The sequence below is a fragment of the Coptis chinensis genome, chromosome 3 (genome assembly GCF_015680905.1).
Source record: "Coptis chinensis isolate HL-2020 chromosome 3, ASM1568090v1, whole genome shotgun sequence".
In the NCBI taxonomy this organism is placed as follows: domain Eukaryota; kingdom Viridiplantae; phylum Streptophyta; class Magnoliopsida; order Ranunculales; family Ranunculaceae; genus Coptis; species Coptis chinensis.
The window spans coordinates 112,958,704-112,972,107 of NC_141458.1; the positions used below are offsets into that span (position 1 = coordinate 112,958,704).

Below are 13,404 nucleotides of genomic sequence, written 5' to 3' on the forward strand. Positions count from 1 at the left end.
TAAAGCAGGTTCAATTCAAACTCTAAAAACATGTATAAGCAATTAAGAATGTAGATCTGTAGTCACGCATAACTTTATTTTCATGGTCAAGTGCTTTGCAATAGTGCAATCAACAAAGGATAGTTTCATAACCTGATGATTCGAAATGGTCCTTTTTGGATAATCTGTATAAGAGGCAATTGAATCCTTCTATTGTAAGGACGGTTAGTTATATTTAATCTACTTTGTAACATTAGCTTTGTCCATTGGAATGAAAATGCAAAAATTGTTTTAATTTCTTAAGAGATTTTTACTTTTTATTCTTGAAACAACCAACTTAATTAACTGCCCTTAGAAGTGCGAAACTTTTTAATAGCATAATGTTCTTGCATAAGGATTGTACTAGATGCACTGGTTGTCTGGAGATCACGTACACAACATAGTCTTCACCTAAAAGTGTACCAGTTAAACAATTAAACTGATTTACTTTCATCCTGATATCAATGCTGGCATTGTTAGTCGATCCTATAATTTTAGTGGCACACATGACACATGCAAGAGCAGAAACAATCCTTGAGACCAGAGAAACTGAATTGTCACTTTTTTTTGGCATAAATGTAAAAAAAAAATGATGTTGGAACAGTATTACCTCCTCCTTTCTAGTTCTGGAATCACATCTTGAAAGAACTATAGTACTATACAACGTAATAACGAGAGAAGTAATGATAGTTTATAAGTAGATTCATGGCCTGGTCGGATTGCCAATTATGTAGGTATTCTACTCCTTGAAAATTGAAATTGATCAGATTTTCAATACTAGGATTCAAGACATGTAAATATTGAGCTCCATAAGGGGAGTTTAATCACATATTGAACTTGCTTATCTTCTTATGTCACATAATAAGGGGAGTTTAATTTTACTGCTAGTTTCTTTTGACTTGCTTCCGTTGCTTAAATTATCGTTACGCATTACTCACCTTTACCTTTTGTCCCTTCATGACACAAAGATGAATCTTTTAATTGTTTATTTGTGAACCTAAAATGCTATTGTCTATTTTATTTTTTATTTTAAAATAAAATTTTAACTTCAAATTAACGTTGCTTCACGTGTATGCTCTTTATTTGTTGTTTATTTTATTTTCCACTTATAGTGCAAGAAGTAATGAATGCATATTTATATTATAGTGATCAAGTGATGGTGGATATCTATAATGAAGACGGAGATTGGGCTACAAATATGTGTAATGACGCATGTCTATATGAGGAAAGTGATTCTTCAAACACCGAAATAAATGTTGTGGAAGGTTCAACCAATGTGAGTTTGGAAGACAAAGATGAATCAGATGACCATAGTGTTAGTGAAATTGAAGATTTTGAAGGACAGTCAAATGAAGCAGATGCAAGAAGTGAACAAACTAATGAGAATGATTTCAATCTATTCAGTGGTAAGTTGGGAGGGGAAGATCTAGATGAAAATGCAATCATGTTTTCAATGCATTTTAAAACTAGCAATGAGGCATTTGAGTTCTACAACGAGTATGCCAAGGTTGTTGGGTTTAGTGTACGCAAGGGTGTCTACCGATTTCATAAAGATATCCCAGTTAAAAGAAATTTTGTGTGCTCGTGCCAAGGTGAGAGAGACACAAAATATTTGAATGTGGAACACAAAAGAAAACAACGTGAGTTGTCTAGATGCAAGTGTCATGCGATTTTTGAAGTGATTTTTGATATTAAATGCAATATGTGGGTTGTTAATAAGTTTGTTGCTGAACACACTCATCCATTTGTGCCTTGTCATAGTTCAATATTTGGTCGCTCACATAGAAAGATGGGCAGTGAAGATGCAGCTTTGGCAAAGAGTCTAATTGATGTGGGCATTAGACAATGTCAAGTGATGGATTTCCTTGTTTATAGGGCTGTCCAGTTTTGTAAAGTTGGTTACATAAGAAAGGATTTGTATAATTATATGACCAGGATGAGGAAAATTTATTATATGAATGGAGATGCTAGCACACTTGTTTCCTGCATGAAAAACAAGTTGAAGATTGATCCAGAATTTTACTACTCATACGAGCTGAATGAACTTAGCCAATTGGTCAGATTGTTCTGGGCAGATTCGACATCTCGTGCAGATTACAGTTGTTTTGGTGATGTGTTATTGTTTGATTCAACATATCGGACAAATCAATACAAAATGCCAATTGTCGTATTTGTTGGAGTGAACAATCATAAACAAACTATTGTATTTGGTTTTGCAGTTATGACTAGTGAGTTAGAGCAGTTTTACATTTGGGCGTTAGAGCGTTTTCTTACAGCGATGGGCGGTAAGGCACCTACGTCGGTCATAATAGATAGAAATCATGCAATTTGCAAGGCTATTAAAGCTACCTTACCTAGTGCTAGACATCGCTTATGTGCTTGGCATGTTTTGAAAAATTGTATTGACAATGTCCGTGTCTCTGGATTTCAAAGGGACTTTTGTTCAATCATGTTTATGAAATATTCAGAAGAAGAGTTTGACCAAATGTGGGAACATTTGTTAGAAGCACACCAGGTCCATGACCATGAGTGGGTGAAGAAGATATACAAAAAGAGGATGAGGTGGGCAGAGGCATATCTTGAGGCATTCTTTGGTGGTTGTAGAACCAACCAACGTTGTGAAAGCATGAACTCTGTTATACGGCTTCATGTAAAGCCTGGTTTAAAAATGGTTGAGCTCTATGGAAAAATGGAGCTAGCACTTGAGAAGATCTGGCACCGTGAGCACGAAGAATAAGTTATTACTCTGACAACCAAGCCGGTAATTGTGACCCACCTGACTGAGTATGAAAATCAGGCGATCTCCATCTATACACGGGCGGTTTTTAATGTGTTTAAGATGCAATTGTAGCAAGAGGCATTGCACATTGTTGATTCAATGAAGGATCATCAAGGTGACAATATTCGTTACTACACTTTGCATCGTCATTTGTATAGGCATTGCAAGTCTATTGTGGAATACAATGTTGTTGATCAAAACGCTAAGTGTTCTTGTGGTCTATTTGAGTTATTTGGTTTTCCATGCTGGCACATAATTTCCGACTTAAAAAATGAAGACGTCACTGAAATACCTTCTAGTTGCATTTTATTGAGGTGGACGCGACATGTGAAAACGGTCATTCCTACTGTTACTTCGGTTAATGTTCATAATGAAGCAACTTCTGCTATTTGTTATAGTGAGCTTATGGGGATTTGCAAGAATATTTGTTTGAAGGCTTCCAAAACTAAAGAAGCTAGTGAAGAGTTCAAAGATTCCTACATTTTTATCTTATGTCAAAAGAGAGATCCCATCAACTGCTGAAGAAAATCCTCAAGTTCCCGTTGAGGAGCCATCAGATACTCACGGAGATGCGGCCCACTTAGAACTGATACGTGATCCACCCCAGGTAGCACCTAAAGGTCGACCAAAAAGACTTAAAGGACACAATGAGACAAGGAAGAAAAGTTGTGGCGAATGTGGTGTTGTTGGGCATACAAAACCTACGTGCCCAGAATTACATCGAGAAATTGGGGGTAACTAGTTATGTTCACCGTTTTAGTTTTTCTAATACAAGTATCTATATTATTGAAGAACTATAATTTTTAAACATGTTGCGTTGCTAGTACTTCTATTTTTTTTAATAACTACAATGCTATGTGTGTGTAATAGGTCCAAGTACAAACTCAAAATGTGTGAGGAAATGTACTCGATCAGCCGATTTGAGCGAAGAAGAGGAGATACATTCTACGAGTGGTAGGTACTGCCATTTGCTCAATTTTGGTTTCCAAAGCTCAATATAATTCTTAATTTTTGTTCTAATATAGGTGCGTGTGGTTTTGTTGCTACGGAGAATTCTGATAAAAGGAAAGGAAGATCTCGAATCAGCAGGTGTGGAAATTGCAGTGAAACAGGGCATACAAAGACTACGTGTACATGGTCTAAACCTCAATCACAAGGTAGGTACTGCATATTGAGTAGTTATATTTGGAAGGTTACAATTTTAGAATTTTCAGTCCATTTCAATTATTACATTAAACAGGCCAAAATATGCTATTTAACAATGCTAAAAGTAGGTGCTAAAGTGCTGATTTGGCACAAAACTTGATGAGTCTCGCCTTTTCGCGGAAAAATCCTATCCAGTAGGAAGACAGATAGACATTTCTCCTTAACAAATTTGTGAACTACCGTCTCTATTATGTTTGATATTCTGAAAATTTTAAGGCTTGCAACTATCTGTCTGTATGCTGGGATCACACCAAACATCAAATATCAATCATTAAAGCACACAATATCATATCAATTTCAGCCTTACGGGTGGACGCAGTACACAAAAAGCATCCAAGACTAATTAGCAATTCGCTTTAATTTAATGAACAAATGTAGCCTCATATCATTGCAACTAACATAGATAAACACAGTTACTAGAAAAGCCTTATCTTTGTCGAGGAATAATACAACTAGACCGGGGATCCCTATTTTTATTCAAACAAGTGCGGTTAATAAAATTTTTTACGACAAACTACAATTTAACCATGATCGGAGACACCTTGCAAGGCTTACATAACTTGATCTTTAGCTTGATTTGCCAATACATTGATAACCACACCCGTACTACATCCACACAAATGTTCCAACTTTACTCTTTTTGATGGTTGGACATCCAAATGCATTTCTGGGGCATCTCTAATTTGTACAAATTTTTTGAACACGGAACCATTGGCAACATTGCATTCTTATTGACTTTGGGCAATGCATCAAAAACGTTCCTTTTGGATTTGATGATTTGAGATAGAAGTGATCCCGCCTCAGTACCTGCAAATTACTTCAATAAGCGAACTCAAAACACTCCAACAAACAAGTCTAATTGCATGATAATATCATCTAAGAGGTAGTTAAAGTAAAATCCATGTAACCACAAATCTAATCAACATGAATCAAAACATAAATAACTACCTAAAATTAATTTGATAACAGAACGTGCACCCATTTGTTTTGCCGCCGCCTTTTTGCTTCTGGCGAGAGTACCGGTATATGTTTTACCATGGAAATCCAAAGTTGAGATGAACACTGGAATAAGACAATTTGACTGGGTAGTTGTATAAATAGGCATTTCCAAACCAATCTTCACAACAAATTCATTAAGGATGGATTTGCAATAGGTCATATCTTGCAAGAGTGACAAAAACAAATAAAAATATATAACCTAAGAGGAAAAAGTAGAACAAGGTTTAACATAATAGTAAAATAGCATAAGTAAGGCTTAATTAAATCAAGTCACAACATAACTATGACTTGGACATGTCTTTCTTCAATTATAGTTAAAACTTTTCTTCCTTAATACCATTTATTCCCCTCATGTTCTTTCCCCAAGACCTTGATACCAACCTCTCAAGTCTTGACCAATAGGCCACTGGACGGCACTATGATTTGGATTTTGGACATGTCATCCAAGTAAAACAGTCTAATCGCCATATAACATGAGTGCGCATACGCACATGTGCGCGCACACACACACACACACACACACACACACACACACACACACAAACACACGCATGCATGCAACATACCTCATCTATTATTGGACATCCTTTGTCTTTGACCTTCTTCAATATAGATTCCATAGCAACTTTAGCAGCATTCTGTTCTGCCTCTTTCTTTTGTAGAAATGTCTCAACTGATATATAATTTCCCCCATCAACAGAAATAGAAGATCTAAATTGTGCCACAGTTCCAAAGCATTTAGTAGTATAGGTTGAAAGTGGCAGTTTGGATTTCTGAGCATACTCTTGCAATCGGTTCTTATGCATCATGACTTCAATTAGACCACGGGGTGTTCCCAATTAGACAAAAAAATAAAATCCATGTCAACAACTTTTTTGCATTGAGTTAAAAAGTATCTAGACAAAAAAAAAATTTTAAGTTAGAAGGGAAAAAGCAAAAAACCATTCTGCAGATTTAATCTATGATACTCATTGTCAGACACAAAACCATTCCGCAGATTTAATCTATGATACTCATTGTCAGATGTAATGTAATATGTGACTTTAAAACCTAGTCAGATTCTGTCTTTCCATTAATAGGCCATAATTATCCCCAACGATATTTGATAACTATATAACTCATATATATGAACATGCAAACTATAAACTATAATAGTCAGAGTTTGTATATTAACTATAAACATGCAAACACATGAACCACCTCAAACACAGAACCAAACTTAACGAAAAAAATCACAAGCTAATCTATCTTATCAAAACAAATATATCTTTCTATGACAGTCAATCTCATTTAAATCGAAAACCTTGAATTGTAAATAGAATAAAATCTTAGTTAAAAGATGAAACCAAAATTGAGAAGAAATCAAAGTGAAGGCTGAGAGAGAAATAGTACCTATCAAAGAACTCATGCCTTCCTAATCAATCTAAAAGGGCATGGCTCTTGTCTCTTATTTTAGGGTGGATAGTGTTTTTTTATTTTTTGGTGAAGGAGGAGGGTGATGGAGGATGAGAATGAAGAGTGATTTCTTTCTTTTTGTTTCGAGAAATCAGGAAACACATAGAGATTTATGACTTGGTTGTTTTGAGAAATCAGGAAACATGTAGAGATACTCAAATGGACTCTAAGAGGTAAACAAGGTAACTAATGAGCTAAACCGAATCTAATCAGTTATCATTAGATTCGGAGGTTGACAAGGATTGACAAGGTAAACCGAATTTAAACAGGGTTGACAAGGTAAACAAACTTAAAAAAGAAACTGATGAGGTTATTTCGGAGGTATTTCAGAACTCCCAAACCACCCCCACAACAAGGTTCAAACCCCACGTCTCTAGTTGTTTTCTTCATTTGTTTCCTCTACAATGCTCATTACCCTTAGAGGTGACACTTTTATTAGTATTGGTTCATTAAAAGATATCAGTGGACTTCACATTTTCGAGGTATACACCCATTTCCCGTTGCTTAGAAGTTTTTAGTTTGTCATGTTAATTTTCTTTTTGTTCCTTGGTTTTGTTACTTAGTTTCATTATATCTCTCAAGTAGTAATTATTGTTTTTGTTCAGATAATACCTGTACTTTCTTCTTGAGAAGTAATAGAAGTAATAGAAGTTTGACTGTTTTCTAAATTTTGCTATGTTAGTTCTTATATATTCGTATACTGCACCTTCTCGTTTGCGAGTCAAAATGAACGTCTAAAGGATGTTAAGGGTCAATTGTTATGCTCGACTAGAGTTATCAATATGTCGCTGAAGTCTCAAATATTAATGTTTATTTATTTAGTTTTGATTTTCAGGTTCCAATGGAAAAACTACATAAGGAGGTGGTTGGCGTGAAGCTAGATTTATGTGCAATGAAATCGTATCTTGATGAGAGTTTTAAAGGTTTAGAGTCCCATGCCAACCAAATTGAGGATAGAGTTAAGTTGGAAATATCAGCAAAGAAATGGGAGAATAATCCTGAGATGAGACGTTTCGAAGCAGCTTTAATGGAACTAGAGAATACTCCTGTGCCAATTATTAAATATAAAGATGCTTCACCTATCACTCCTGAGCTGATGAAGGAGACAATGAAAGCAAAACGGAAGGTAAATTCATGCTAAGGATTTTATGATTAAGTAGAAACTATATTAATGAAAAGAAAAAAAGTTGCATAGTGAGATGTTGTTATACCCTTGAAACGGTATGTGTTAGAGATTCTTTAGACAATACCCCCATAGTAACAACGAAAAAGGTGCATTCACATAATACTCATTTTACTTGTTACAAACACGAAGATAACTATTTGTTATTGTTTTAGGTTGAGTTTGGTAAGGATATGGGTGATTGCTCCTTCTATCGCTATTTGGATTACTTCCCAGACGTTCTACAACCTTTAATTTTGGATATTGAAGATCCAAAGGGTGACGACAACTGTGGATTTAGGGCCTTGGCCATGACATTGGGGCATGGCGAGGAGGGTTGGGTCCAAGTACGAGTTAATCTGATTTCAGAGTTGCATGCAAGTAAGGAAGAGTACATACAGATGTTCGGTCATGAAAATGTGACTCGTTGTGAGGGAAGTCTATTACACTTTAAGGGTGATGCTCCTGAAGAGAAATGGATGTTGCTACCCAACATGGGTATCTTGCGTACAAAAGTATAAGCGTTAGCGATTGTGTATTTCTCAATGGCGGGTTGTCACACTTTTCTGCCGTTAAAGTCAGCATTCAATGAGAATGACTATAAAGTCATTGGTATTGGGCGTGTTCCAAACCACTTTTTAAAGTTGAATTTGGAAGCAAATTGTCCAATGCCAAAGATCGCGACGTTTTGGGAAAAATATCATCGTGAAATCTTTGATGAGTGGAAATCATATTTCATGTCTCGCTTTGATGCATTTCCATTTGTCTCTTGTAGAGATGATCATTTGGGTGACCATGTGATTCTGAGTGATTCAAACTGACTTGGTAGGAGGCTCCTACATTGTGCGATATTTAAAATTTTCTTTTTTCATTCTACTTTTTACGCATCCAACTTTATTCTTTACACTTATTTTGAACTAATATGGTTTTGTGTAAACCTGCTTGAGGAAGACATTTCATATATTATTTAGGCCATCTCAGTAAAGGATGGTTCATCATCCCAAATGACGTGACAAACATTCTCTTATTGATATTTTCAGTTAGTATTAAAAAATATTTTTCGTTATTGAGTAGAAGTGTATGCTTTTGTTTTATGGATTAGACTATTGACAAACATTCTCTTGTTGATGTTGTCGGGTTAGTGCAACAACATTGAATTTTCTATCCGGTTGTTATTGTGATGTACTTAAGTTAAAATTTTATTATTTCTTATGCCTAAGTTGATATCCTATCAAGTTCTAAATTGATGGTGGTCAAATAATGGTATTTGATACGAGGGAAGGATATGGTACGGACGTACGGTGCTAGTGCTCCAAGTTTGTCATAACTGTGTTTTACATTGGGTGCAGATAAGTTTCTTTCTTTATTCATTTTTGTGTTTCCATTGCTATTTTGTGGCAAGTGTTTTCCTTCAACTCAATTTGGTCATTTAAATGATCTCTTGTTGCATATGCTGTTGATTTAGTCTGGTCTTTGTATATGGTTCTGCCGATGTTACTTTGTAGTCTTGTATTGTAGAATCACTAATATTGTTTAATATTTGCCTGTGTGTGTATAGAATCGGATTAGAGCTTGCTATGATAATTTTCTCAAGTGGGGAAAACTAATGTATGAGATATATAGGGGCTTGGCAAAGAAGTTTTTCGAGAATTCAGTATATGGGATTAAAATTTGTTTTCTCCATTATCAGTTAAGAATGATACTCAGGGCAAGAAATAACAAAATGGGTTGTAATAGTTCCAGGGTAGAGGTGAAATGAGACTTGTCTATTGTCATAGCCTTAGTGCTTAACATGTGGATGCCTTGTTTAGTCTCAAGCAACCCACGCCGGTTATTCAAAGATTGAGGCTATCTTGTCCGCCTTTGGTTGTTCTTTTTAATTTGAGATTGTAATGAATTTTGACATTATCTTTGTGTTAGGATGCATTCTTTATGTATAACACTTTTTTAAGGATATGGCTTGTATTTTACATTTCTACCCCTTTAGATAGGTTCAACCATATGCTTCGGTCAAGAGGTGGGATGTTGTGGCGGACGCACTGAGGAAAAAGATGAAAGGAAAAGGTTTGAGGAAGCTGCCGAGGTGCGGTTGGATTACCATTAGCAATGAAACCCATTCTTTCCGTGTTGCGGATAAAACACACCCTTGTTCTCCGTGATTTATCGATGTTAGATGACCTCATAGTAACGATGAAAGGTTTACCAATGTTCCCGATTTTGACGGTTTTATGAATCTGTTTGGTTGGCTCTAGAAAGGACCGATTATGAAGAGCGAGATGGAATGCTATCTAAGCTATGGGTAAATTTAGATGGTTAGTTACTCTCCTGGAACTGTAAAGTATTTTTTATGTGATTCGCCCGTGGTTTCTTTTTTATCACATCTTTTTTAACTATCAGAACAGTCGATATGCAATAGAAGCTAGTTATGTTAACAAACTATCAAGCAGGATCTTATGCCAGAGTTGCAAGTGTCCTTCAATAGATGATGGTTAATATCAGAAGTGCTAACGGATCCATTGACAACCAAAAAGATTCATGTTGATTGAGTTTTGGCTAAAAGCTTTACGCAATGCTCAGCTACTTGATGAGGTGAATTTTAGTGCTGATGCATGTGGGGCAAGAGATGTCATAATGTAGAGGTCCTCCACTTCTCAACGGTAGCCAAAAGTCAGATATCCTTATCTGTTCTAGGTTTGTGAGGGAAGTTATATACATGATATTTGGCATGCCATACTAGTTGGGATCTCATCCGTCAGTGCATGCTGTGATTGTAAATTGGGATATTCTTTTCCTTCTTCTTCTTCGACAATTTTTTCGTAGTTTGTAAAACTTTCTTGTATAAATGATTAAGTTCAAAGAAAAAAGGAGAGATGCATTTGCTGCATTATGAACTAGAGCCTAGCTCAATGACTAATAAGTAAGTCGATTTTACTAGCTCAACAAGGATTAAGCAAAAGATTTCTGGACACCACATCCCATCCCATGCAGTGCTTTGTAGTCATGTTCCATACTTCTGGGGTCAAAGGAATCCCTCTAACAAAAATAAGATGTTAGTTAGGCATTGCTCTCTGTACCAGTTAGAAGATGCATGGGTGATGTTACCTGTTTTCCCAACTAGCATTCGATCAGCTCTAAGTTATACAAGTAATGTACCCACTTCAATCTACTACACTATCCGTTTCTTTTAAAGCCTATTCAAATAGCAACTTATTTAGAAATCTTATAGCTCCAGTGGCAAACCAACAGAAACACTCCAGACCTTCTTATAAGTAATTCAAACTACATACTAAGATACACCCAAAGCAAGATGAGCATCTCGTTTTGTAGCAGACACCACAGGCCAAATGTAGCCTCACAAATCCACTGACCAATCTGAAACTGCTATGAGAGAGGTCTGTTCTTCAATTTTCCTAATTTTCAAGTTTATCTGTTGGTGGTTGACGGTTGAGGAAGAAGAACTAGCAAGCAGGTGTAAGGAATACTGTAGCATATGCACCACGTATGGAAGTACTCTAATCAAGGAACAAAGCAGTGAGGTTGAAGTGAAGTCTAAGAAAAGCACACTACACCAGATAATAGACAAGGTCATCCAGTGGTTCGCAGTACATAATAGTATAATACACAGAGCAAGATCAAAGCTTTCGGTGGAAGGTAATCAATAACAAAAAGTAATGAATTAACTTTGTAATATTTTCATCAAAATTATTCTCTAGTTTATAATTCTTCCTAAGAGTATATTTGGAACCAATCCTCTAATAATGGAAATTCCCGACTATATGCTAATCTAACATAAACTTTTATGATAAATAGGTGTAGTAACCTTCATTATTTCTTTTATCCGACAAACTGATATCTTCAAACTGAATGCTAATAAGCACAAATCCGACATTCTATCAAAATCGAAACATGACAACACAAGAAGCTTGATGGTTAATAAGTGAATCCGAGGCCCCCTCTATGCTCTCTAGGTAGACCTTGACGTCAACTGTTACACAAACTACACCATTAACCAATAAGAACCAGCTCAACTTGAAAGCCTGCCGAAACAAAAAAATGGAATTAATAGATGAATAATATTATAGAGAAATATTTTACCAAGCTATATCAGGGAAACCAAGGGGATGTATCAAAGGCTCTTTCTAATAACCCTTAGGGTCATATGTAAGATCCCTCACAATTCAGAGAATGGATGAAGTGTAAAAAACTTGGAGATCATTTCACGTTAAAGAGTTACTACACTAATGCATCATCATCATCATCACATAGCTTACGCAAAAGATGCATCAAAATTTTGAGTACTTGTTTTTATATAAAAGATGGACATATTACGAGTTATAGATGTTCAAGGCAGTATGTTAGCATATCAGTGCATCATCAATATTTCGACTACCTGTTTTTATATGAAAAACGAGTATATACAAGGCAGTAAGTGTTAGCATATCAGAGACAAACAGCATGTTGTCGATACGAACACTAAATTGAAGAGTTGTATCTTAATGAAAATAATATATTTACTAAAAAACGCTAATAAATGGCCATAATAGCTTCTAACCTACTCTGTATATGACAAACTATTATGTAGATTTCCATTTGCACCTATCTTGAATTGCCTCTAATTACTTCCAATAAGATCTCATCTATGCATATTGCTAAAAAATTTACTTCGCAAGAAATTTTCAGTATTCCATTTTTTTCAATCGGTAATTTTCAGTTTCCTATTCTAGCTTTCCTGTTCAACACCGATTACATGGTAATATCGTAAAGTAAAGACTAACCAGGGGCGAAATATGTAACAAAATTGGAGTCGATTGGATGAGGGAGGGCCGACCGCGTCGTCGATATTGGGTACAAGAAGGCCATGCAACTCTTAATGTCTTCTTCCTCTTGCTGATGAGGTGGCGCCGTTTTAGTATTTTTGTGTCCGTCGCTCATTGGATTATCTAGGACATTGTGAAAGAAGAGAAGAGAACACAAGTGAGAGTGCTTTTTCATATTTAAAGTCATTCTTAAACACTTATTTTCAATTGTATCAGTTTTGAGGTGAAGGAGGAGGCGATGAAGGTTGAGAAAAGAGTAATTTTCTTTTTCTTCTTTGGATTTTGGAAGCACGTAGAGATTTGGTAACTTGGTGTAGCCAGTTAGACAATCGATCTACCGGTTTTACCCTTTATACATTTTCTCATATTTATAGGGTAAGATGACAGATGTGTGCTCCAGTTATGTACGCATTGAGACTCATTTCAAGCCCTGCGCATTGTAGATTTGGTATTTTTTTTATATAGTGGAAACTACTGTACAAGGAAAAAAACTAGATGCAGAGGCTTTGACTATAACTACCCACGTAATGTGGAAGTGGATAAATTAGTTATTGGGATTTGTAACTGTTTTATTCTTTTTTTTACTCTTATATAACTACCAAATTAAATATTTTCACTAAAAAATAATAATGTTTGATTATAGCTACATGTTTTGCATTTTAAAATACATATGTATCACAAATTAAAACCACACCCATGTAATAAACTTATTTTAAAATACATAATGCATTTTAAAATATAGATGAGTTTCTGCATTTTAAAATGCGCACAGATACAAAATGCATTTTATTATGCAATAGGTTCGACAATGCAACAAGTTAGGTTTTGGGGGTTAGAATTTAGTGTCTTGAGGTTTAGAGTTTAGGCTTAGGGTCTAGTTTAGTGGGATTTAAGATTTAGGCTTAGGGTCTAGTTTATTGAGATTTAGAGTTTATGGTTTAGGCTTAGGGTCTAGTTATAGGGATTTA

The 13,404-nt window shown here is 35.5% G+C and overlaps 2 protein-coding genes across 2 annotated transcripts; one reads left to right on the forward strand and one right to left on the reverse strand.

The window, feature by feature from the left end:
• Positions 1-1,174: 1,174 nt before the first annotated feature.
• Positions 1,175-2,755, forward strand: LOC147513095 (protein FAR1-RELATED SEQUENCE 5-like). Its single transcript, XM_086598854.1, has one exon. It carries the CDS (start codon positions 1,175-1,177, stop codon positions 2,753-2,755), a length of 1,581 nt encoding a protein of 526 aa, XP_086454980.1.
• A 2,167-nt stretch (positions 2,756-4,922) lies between these two features.
• On the reverse strand, positions 4,923-5,811 carry LOC147513096 (double-stranded RNA-binding protein 4-like). The gene is made up of 2 exons (XM_086598855.1): positions 5,569-5,811; positions 4,923-5,120 (listed from the first exon to the last, which is right to left on the reverse strand). The coding sequence occupies exons 1-2, from the start codon at positions 5,809-5,811 to the stop codon at positions 4,923-4,925; spliced, it is 441 nt and encodes a 146-aa protein (XP_086454981.1).
• Between the last annotated feature and the right edge of the window lie 7,593 nt (positions 5,812-13,404).

What these genes read in the sequence shown, in the direction of transcription:
- LOC147513096 (XM_086598855.1), bottom strand. Translation starts at nt 5,811, where the DNA reads ATGATGCATAAGAACCGATTGCAAGAGTATGCTCAGAAATCCAAACTG. An exon ending in GATGTCCAATAATAGATGAG is followed by an intron (nt 5,121 to 5,568) that starts GTATGTTGCATG and finishes TTTGTTGTGAAG; the next exon opens with ATTGGTTTGGAAATGCCTAT.
- LOC147513095 (XM_086598854.1), top strand. Translation starts at nt 1,175, where the DNA reads ATGGTGGATATCTATAATGAAGACGGAGATTGGGCTACAAATATGTGT.